The 9,625-nt window shown below is 29.0% G+C and overlaps 1 protein-coding gene and 1 long non-coding RNA gene across 2 annotated transcripts; both read left to right on the top strand.

The window, feature by feature from the left end:
* Nucleotides 1-992: 992 nt before the first annotated feature.
* LOC128668736 (uncharacterized) lies at nt 993-2,498 on the top strand. Its single transcript, XR_008404396.1, has 3 exons — nt 993-1,007; nt 1,085-1,408; nt 1,506-2,498. It is a non-coding gene; the product is annotated as an uncharacterized LOC128668736 (long non-coding RNA).
* A 2,576-nt stretch (nt 2,499-5,074) lies between these two features.
* Nucleotides 5,075-8,139, top strand: LOC103580329 (mediator of RNA polymerase II transcription subunit 31). Its single transcript, XM_008562049.3, has 3 exons — nt 5,075-5,514; nt 6,015-6,104; nt 7,744-8,139. Exons 1-3 carry the CDS (start codon nt 5,448-5,450, stop codon nt 8,058-8,060), a joined length of 474 nt encoding a protein of 157 aa, XP_008560271.1. The 5' UTR covers nt 5,075-5,447; the 3' UTR covers nt 8,061-8,139.
* The last annotated feature ends 1,486 nt before the right edge of the window (nt 8,140-9,625 follow it).

Below are 9,625 nucleotides of genomic sequence, written 5' to 3'. Positions count from 1 at the left end.
CTTTTTTTCTGCGTAAGCTCTTTAGGCTTTGAGAAGCTCCCTAAAACCAAAAGGGAGTATAAAGATATGTCGTTCTGGAATTAGTAACGCGATATAAATAATATAGCTGTATTCAGTGGCATTTAGTCATACTTAGTGACAGAATAATTAAAATGTTAATTTGTTTAAAGCAAATAAATAAGATCGTCTTTTTTACCGCGTAATTTAAATGTAATTCGAATAACATACCCTGATAGCCAAGTTGGCGAGAAACTGACGAGTAACTTGCAGCCGCAACTGGACACCAAGTTGGCCGCCAACAGTTGGTACCTCCAATAGTTGATAGACATTTTCTGAGAAAATTGGTGGCAAAAGTTGTAAATTCAAAAAGTTGACGGTCACTTTCTGAGAAAGTTGGTGGCAAAAGTTGTTTGCAAAAGTTGGCAATCATAAGTTGACGGTAAGCTTCCTTTCAATTTCCTCAGAAACTTGCATTCCAGTTGCGGCTCCATACTGGCGCCAACTTTCTGAGAAAGTTGGCGGTAACTTGTAGCCAAAAGTTGCAAAAACTGAAGTTGTCGATAACTTGTCGTCAAGTTGGTCGGAAACTAATGAATGACCAACTTTTTCACGATCAATTCGTGTTATCAGGGTAGATAAACCGATTTATCTCAATGCTTGGCAATAAAAAAAAATTTTAACCATGAAAAAGCACCAATTCAACTCAAGACCTTTTTAACGATACAAAATTTAATAACATTAACAAATTTTATCATATATATATGGCGGGACCAAAACTTTCCGTATTCTCTTACTAATATAAATTATCACAGCTAAATATTCAAAGACTTTAGAGACGCCACTTTTTTTGTTTGTATAAAAACCAGTAACTTGGTAATTTAATTTAACTATAAAGTCAGAGCTACGGCTAATGATTATGTATTTTTAGAAATTATTTATCTATCAAATGGTAATAAGTTTATCGTTCATAAAATCTTATTGTGGGAAAATAAAATTTAATACCAGTGGTAAATTTCCTATACTATAGTTTTATATTGTTTGAAATAAATATGCAAGATAAGACTAAATTCAAATACCCTTACAGAGTATATTGTAATGCTCGATAATGATTGGTCGATAATCATTGAGCTTTAGTCATTTGAAGGTATTGAACGCTTATCAAACCGACTTCACATTCACTTCTATTCCGACCGTCATCGCACGCGGCTCTACCAAGCTCCAAAAATATTTTATTCTCAAAGTAATTAAATTGAAATATTGCTATTTCATAGTATTTGAACTAGTGAATTACAATTCATTATTAAAAATAATTTACACAAAATGTTTGTAAAAATAGTGATGATATTACTGGTATCGTTCATTTGCAGCCACATAGTTTTGGCATGCCCTCCTTTAATCTCCATGATAAGTAAGTTTTTTGCCATTCATAATTTAATTTAAGATAAAACTGACGTATAAGTAATGGGGTCTAATTATAAATTATATTTATTAATTTGTTCACACAGAGCGAGCATTTGGTTATGCTGAGGAACAAAAATTTGTAGAAAGCCAAAAATCATTTACACACATCATTGGGGACCTTCCAGAATCTAAATCACGGCATGGACAGTACGAGAGCTCGTCCTGGTGTACAATACTTTAATAAATTTACTGATAAATTTGTTAATATTTAATCACGCAGATTAATATTGTGAGTAATTCAATTTTTTAAGAATTCATCATTGCAAATAATTTTTGTTATAAAATGAAATGTACTTTGTTCAAAAAATTTTATCGCGAGCTTTATAAATATAAAACAAAAAAAAAATTAATTAATCAATATATAGATTTTAAACGACGCAGCGATTTTTATAAAATTTTTTTTTATCTTTCGTAATAAAATAAAATGTGTTTTGTCCGATTAAATTTATAAAGATATCGAGCTCTTTTTACATATATGTAATAATCAAATTTGATTGATAAATTAATTAATAATTGACGACGCTTCTGACTATTGTGAAAAATTCAACTTTTGAATAATTTATTGTTTTGAAAAATTTTACACTTAAATAAAATGTATTTTGTCCGATCAAATTTATCAAGATGTCGAGAGCTCCTTTTATATATTCATAATATTCAAATTCGATTGATAAATTAATTAATAATTAACGACGCTGCTGACTATTGTGAATAATTCAATTTTTGAATCATTTATTGTTTTGAAAAATTTTTGTAATAAAATAAGATGTATTTTATCCGAAAAAATTTATCAAAATATCAAGAGCTCCATATATATTACATCAATATAATTTTAATTGATAAATCAATTAATATGTAACGACGCTGCTGAATTTGCGAGTGATTCAATTTTTAAATAATTTATTAATTTGAAAAATTTTGTAATCTAACGTATTTGATCAAATAAATTCAATGAAGTGATTGCTATAATTAACAAATGATGTAAAGTGACCATTGGTATGAAATTTTTGTACAGCAACAAAAAAAATAAAGCTTTTAAAATGAAATGTTTTAGTTTTATATTACTGTAAACTAGAAGCCAATAATTCTATTTCATTATTTATGTTTTAAAAGTAATTATTATTCACAAAATAAATATTAATCTATTGTAAATAAAATCAAACTTTGGCAAAAGGAATTTTAATCCGGATAGAAAATTCTCGTTACTGGATTCTTGAAACATGTCGTCATTGATAACATTTAGTCAGCCAATGGTGATCAACTTGACGACAACTCTGCAATTCGTGATGACTACGAAATTTTGGCTTTTCAACTTTACCGGAAAATTAAAATCAATCCACATTAATGTATTGCTGCAACTTGTCGCCAAAACGTGACAGACATTTTCGTTCTAATTCGCTGTTTGTTGCCCTTTCGATACCGCGCCAAGATGTTGACAGAATAATCAGGAATTAATTTCGTCAAAAAAAGTAACCAGTAATTACAAAATCATTATCAAATGAGTCTCCTGAACGACTTATTAATTCTAGAAGGATCTAGAATTTTCAATGACTTCTAGGACCAAAATTTTTTTAAATTATTTACTCAAACTACAATCTGCTAATTAATAATAATTACTTTTTACAATGCAAATACTACAGGTAATGTCTATTGCTTATGAGGTATTTGAATAGTCGAATCGGTTTTTCAGATCCGACGGTTCAAATATATTCAATCTTCGGGTAATCAGAGACATGGTATGTGCACTGGGTATTTTAGGGAATAGTCAAGTTTTAAAAGTTTCTTGGTATTCAAAAATTCTGGATTACTTGTTGAAATGTCTAATAAACAGCGCAGAAGTTGCTAAAGTCAAAAGTTTAAAATTGTTGTTTACAAAAATTGAAGAAGAATTGAAAAAGCGTAATTTTTTTTTTTTTTAATTGACTGTTCCTTCAAAACCCAGTGTACACCGGCAGGGTTAATTTTGTCTCATTGGTGCTGAATCATTTCATGTAAGATTTGACTGATAGTATATTCCCAGATATCGGTATGATGTTGTTTGAAAGATTTCATGGTGTGTCACTACGATTTTAAATGTTTTGGACTGTAATCTTTGGAGTATTTCAATGTTAGATTTTCTAACAGTTATTCATAGCAGGAGTAACATCTGTACGTCTTATATATTTCTATAAAAAAAAAAAAACTTGGCTTGAAGAGAAAACAATAATTTGTCTTGTTCTTTTTGGGACATCTTAAAGTTGTCTCTGTTTTACTCAGGAGATGCGGCGGTTCTCTGATATCCAAATTGGCAGCGAGATAGCGACAACTTACTGCAGCAATTTGTCACCAAGTTGGCAGCAAAAAATTGTTAGTTCCATAAGTTGACAGCAACTGGTCGCCAACTTGCAGTAAATTGTCGTCAACTTCCGGGAAAGTTGGCAGCAACTTGTAGTCAACAGTTACAAAAATTGAAAGTTGTCGTCCACTTGATTGCAACTATTTGACATCAACTTTCTGACCAGAAAGTTTTGCAACCGGGGTAAGTTGACGCCAACAAAAGGTCAATTTACTGAAATCTACTTCATTAACTGACGGTAAAGATTGTCATTACCCAAGAAAAATGTAATTAACATTTATTAATATTTCCTAATAGTCTTGGGCCTAATCGGTCACCACTGAGAGCGCTCAATTTAGTTCATAATCCAATGGCGAACTAGTTCGTTCTTTTAGTTCATTAGTTCTTTTGTTTAAATAATTTAATAAAAACAATAAATAGAAAAAAAAATATATTTATGATTAATGCTGGTTCTGTTTATTTATGGAACATAAAATTTTTTATTTAAATAAGAATGAAAAAATAAAAGAATTTATATTAATAATTAGTCAACAGCTAGTCTCGTTTCTAGTATAATGCGTAATTATATTACAATACTTAAAAAATGCTAATTATTACAATTAAAGTTGACATTTTTTTATAGCACATCAAATCTTTTACTTAAGTAAAAATGAAAAAATTCAATAATTTATATTAATCATTAGTCAACAGCTAGTCTCGTTGAGTAATGATCTAATATATAAAAATAGTCTCTCGCAATATCAAGGCGCGCACAGAAAAAGTAAATAACTCGGTTGGTCACATAGCGCCAGTGTCTAGTTAAACCGACGCTAAAAAAAATATAAAAAGAACTACCCTGATAACACGAGTTGATCGAGAAAAAGTTGGTCATTCATTAGTTTCCGACCAACTTGACGACAAGTTATCGACAACTTCAGTTTTTGCAACTTTTGGCTACAAGTTACCGCCAACTTTCTCAGAAAGTTGGCGCCAGTATGGAGCCGCAACTGGAATGCAAGTTTCTGAGGAAATTGAAAGGAAGCTTACCGTCAACTTATGATTGCCAACTTTTGCAAACAACTTTTGCCACCAACTTTCTCAGAAAGTGACCGTCAACTTTTTGAATTTACAACTTTTGCCACCAATTTTCTCAGAAAATGTCTATCAACTATTGGAGGTACCAACTGTTGGCGGCCAACTTGGTGTCCAGTTGCGGCTGCAAGTTTCTCGTCAGTTTCTCGCCAACTTGGCTATCAGGGTAAGAGCGAGATCATCGACGAACTAGTTCGCATAGTTCACCTAAAGGAGCGCTCTTCCGACCTAGGTCGTTCGCGAACTACCCAAGACTATTTCCTAACCAAACATAAGTGTCACTATCTCTGTTATTTATTTACAACGTATATTATATTAAATAATAAATAATGTAAAAATAAATTTAATAATTACTGAGGTATTTTTACGTATAAGAATTTTGTTTTTTAATTTTGGTTTCCGTTGAAAAATAAACTAGCCAGCCTGTAGGTTTATTACATAAATATACCAAAATAGGTTATTTTGTGGTTAAATTTGTTATCTCCAATATTTATAAATGATTTAAATAATTAATGCAAAAGTGTGTTGGTTTAGAAATAAATAAACCAGCGAGATTTGATAGCTACCATTGTTTTTAAATAATATGAACCGTTTGGATGACCCATCTAGTTTTATAAAAGGTCGAAAACCATCTTTTATTGGAATGAACGGTAACCTTTTTTGTTTATTCTATTTAATTATTTATTAATTATCATTATAATACTGAAGTTAATGCATGCGAATGTAGCGAACACCAGACAAATTTAAGACTATAAATAAATAGAGTAAATAATTTAAAAAATATTATTTATAAAAAATGCACTTATTAATTTTTAAATTCTTTTAACGTGCATTTTTTCAAAATTTTATTTTATTATTTATTTACTCTATTAGTTAATGATTTTAAATTCTGATATCTGCTACGTGCACTCATTAAAGTTAGTCGACGTCTGATAATTTTTGGATTTTTTTTTAAACAATAAATTATAAAAAAATAATATTTGAAAAAATTGCACTTATAGTTTTTTTATTCTTCTTCATGTGCACATTTTTAGTTTTTTTTTTTATAATTGATTTGTTGAAAAAAAAATACGAAAATTTTTAATTGCCTATTAACTCTAGAATGATTATTAATTAAGTGTGTTAATTTTTTTTTTATTACATGTATCAGGTGGACCAGAAACAGATGAACAGCAACGTGTACGATTTCAAGTTGAATTAGAATTTGTACAATGTTTAGCTAATCCGAATTATTTAAATTGTAAGTTTTATTATTTTACTTATTTTTTTGCAAAATATAAAACTGGATGGTAAAAATATATCGTGAGTTCAATATTAGGCTTTTCTTCAATTCATTTAGAGGAAAGTGGGTTCAAATGAGACACAATTTTTTTTAAATTAAATTTTATTTAAAGTAGAAAAAATGTGGTGATAAGTCCGGCCCAAATAATATGAGAATTTCAAACTTTGGACTTCGAAAATAATTATTTCGGGTTTTTCTTAGTGATTTTATTATAATTAGCAAGTTAATTTATTTTACATGATTGTTTTTAATTTTAACACCGAATTAAATTTTTTTTTATGCAAGAATTACTATAATATTATTTTCAATTTTATAGTAAATCTAAAAAAAAATTTTCTAGTAAAAATTAATGATCCTAAAGCTAGCAGATAATTAACAATTTGCAGGTTTTTTTTAACAATTCAATTTAATGAAAAAAAAAAAAAAAAATCTAAAAATATGCACATGTAGAAAAGTAAAAAAACTGAAGGTGTAATTTTTTTTTTATAATTTATCATTTTTAAAAAAATACAAAAATTGTTATGTCAGCTAATTTCAGTATTATAAATATTCTAACATGGTCGAACAGCGGGTAGTAAATTTTTTTTGCTAAAAAATTGGGTCCCATTTTGCCCAGTTGCCTCGCGGTATTTTTATTTGTACTCAATAATTTACAACTGAGCAAAATCTTGAAAAAATATCAGGATATATTTTTTACAAGCCTATAGATGTATTCAGTAGTTGATAGGACCTAAATTAAAAATATATAAAAATTTCTAACAGCAACAAAATTAAATTAATTGTAAGCATTAGCGCCAACCAACATTTTTATTCAAATAATTAGTAAATAAATGTTGAACTTGCTAGAAATTCGGAAACGTTCATCAACTCTTCAGCACTTCCGTGTTTTCTAGTTCTTGCTTGGGTGTGTCTTCAACTGATCCTAACAATTCCATACCACGACAAGTGATCTCTACAAATTTATTCCATCGACATTCGGTTGAAAATGAAGATAAAGTTTTTGAAGATGATGATAATGAAAGTTATGAAAATCTTGATGAAGCTAATGAATTAGAAGATCAGTTGTCAGTTGGATCTAGTCAGACAGACAATCAACAATTTTCAGATTTTTTTTTCAATAAATCTGCTACAAAAAAAAAAAAATAAAAAACTAAAAATATGCGCATTTTGAAAATTTAAAAAACTATATGTGCAATTTTTTCAAATATTTTTTTTCTATAATTTATCGTTTTGAAAAATAATTTAATAATTATTAGACGTTGACTAACTATGATTCTGAAGTTAGCCGATGTCTAGCAATTTTTGGATTTTTTTCAAAACGATAATTTATAGAAAAAAAAATATTTAAAAAAATGCACTTGTAGTTTTTTAAATTTTCTACATGTGTATTTTTTTAGAATTTTTTTTTTTTTTTTTTTTTTTGTTATTTATCCGTTAAAAAAATTAATTTAAATTTGAAATGTCTGCTAACTTTACTGTGATCGGCTAACTTTAGTATTATTAATTTGACTAGTGTTCTGTGGGCAAAATGCTCATAACGGGAGTGCTGATGGGTTAATAATTAATTTATATATTAATTAAATATTGTATTTATCAGTTTTAGCACAACGAGGATACTTCAAAGATTCATCATTTGTTAACTACCTTAAATATTTATTATACTGGAAGGAGCCTGAGTACGCGAAATACTTAAAATATCCTATGTGTTTGTATTTCCTCGACCTACTCCAGTACGAACACTTCAGACGAGAAGTCGTAAACTCACAGTGCACTAAATTCATTGATGACCAACAGATATTACTGTGGCAACATTACACCCGACGTCGTACAAGATTATTGCAAACAGCTGCCGAACAAACGCAACAGCACAATGTTACACAGAATAATGGAATAGTACAACCTAAAGTTCCCTAATTAATTTTATTATTATTAATTTATAAAAAAAAGAATTTAGAAGAAAAAAAAAACAATGTAAAATAAAATATTTTTTCTTTTTAAATCAGTCAAGTTTTTTGCCTTTCATATTTTTTATATTTCTAAAAACTTTTTAACAAAAGTAATAAAAATAATTAATTTTAAGTTTAAAAAAAAAAAAAAAAGAAGAAAATTCATTTATTTAAAAATAAAATTGCCCGCCGTAGTCACGTTGTTTAGAGAATTTGAGCAGCTGTAGTGTAGCGCATTCCAGAACGCACTCTTATTAATTATTCTTATTACTTGCGCGGTAAATTTAAATATTTGAAAAATAAATAATTAGAAATTGGAAAAAACTAAAAATCTTAAGTCAAAACAAAATGGCGGCAGAATGTGATAGAAAAATATTTAAAACATTTAAAAAAAAAAACACTTGAGTGTTTGAACAGACCTTGGCGGGGAAATAATATGCAGAAGGGTATCCAAATACACTTGGAGATTTAAATTAAATCGCTCCAAGTGTATTGCAGCTAAAAATACGTCACTTGACTGCTATTTCTCACCAAACGATGCCAGATGATTTTTCTCAGGAACTTGGAAGCTATCAGCATCAGCAATTCGCAACATTTTACACTCGACATGAACACTTTACACTAGTACTGATCATTTAACACATTACACTAGCACTGATCACTTAACTACACCACAAATACTTTACGCAATTTAAATTCATAACAAATAAATTTAACAATCACTGCACAATTTTACGCGACGTCACAATACTGTGTTTCAATTCAAACGTAAAAAGAATCTGTACCACTACTGCCATTGTCAATGATACTGCCTGTCGCTATCGAACCGTTTGTTGATACAAATATATCGATTTTGCGATTCATCGACCGCCCCCCACTTAAGCAAACATTTGAACGCCGAATACAGCGACACGCAGTAGCGCCACCTAGGCGCGAAATTTCAAAAATTAAATTGAATAATATTAAAATTTCTTCGCGTCAATAATTATATTAGACTGCAAAATATACTAGAAAATTTTTATTTTCGTCAATGTTATATTAATTATTCTTATTACTTGCGCGGTAAATTTAAGTATTGAAAAAATAAACTATTAGAAATTGGAGAAAAATTTAAAATCGTAGGTCGAAATAATATGGTGCGAGAATATGTTAAAAAAATATTTAAAATTTAAAAAAAAAAAATCACTTAAGTGTTTGAACAAACCTTGGCAGAGAAATAATATGCAGAAGGGTGTCCTAATACACTTGGAGATTTGAATTAAATTGCTCCAAGTGCATTGCAGCTAAAAAACGTCACTTAACTGCTATTTTCCACCAGACGATGCTAGATAATTTTGATCAGGAACTTGAAAGATATCAGCATCCGCAGTCGCAACACTTTTCACTAGCACTGAACACTCAACACTCAACGATACTTCAGTCACTTTGCACAATTTAAATTTTACTGCACATTTAAATTAAACAATTACTTTGAGCAATAAGTTTTATGGATAATTCCGCAAATTAACTGCAATACTGTGTTCAACTTAAACG

Source organism: Microplitis demolitor, chromosome 10, assembly GCF_026212275.2.
Source record: "Microplitis demolitor isolate Queensland-Clemson2020A chromosome 10, iyMicDemo2.1a, whole genome shotgun sequence".
NCBI classification, from domain to species: Eukaryota; Metazoa; Arthropoda; class Insecta; order Hymenoptera; family Braconidae; genus Microplitis; species Microplitis demolitor.
The sequence above is the reverse complement of the archived record's forward strand: the minus strand, read 5'-3'. Positions and strand labels throughout refer to the sequence as shown.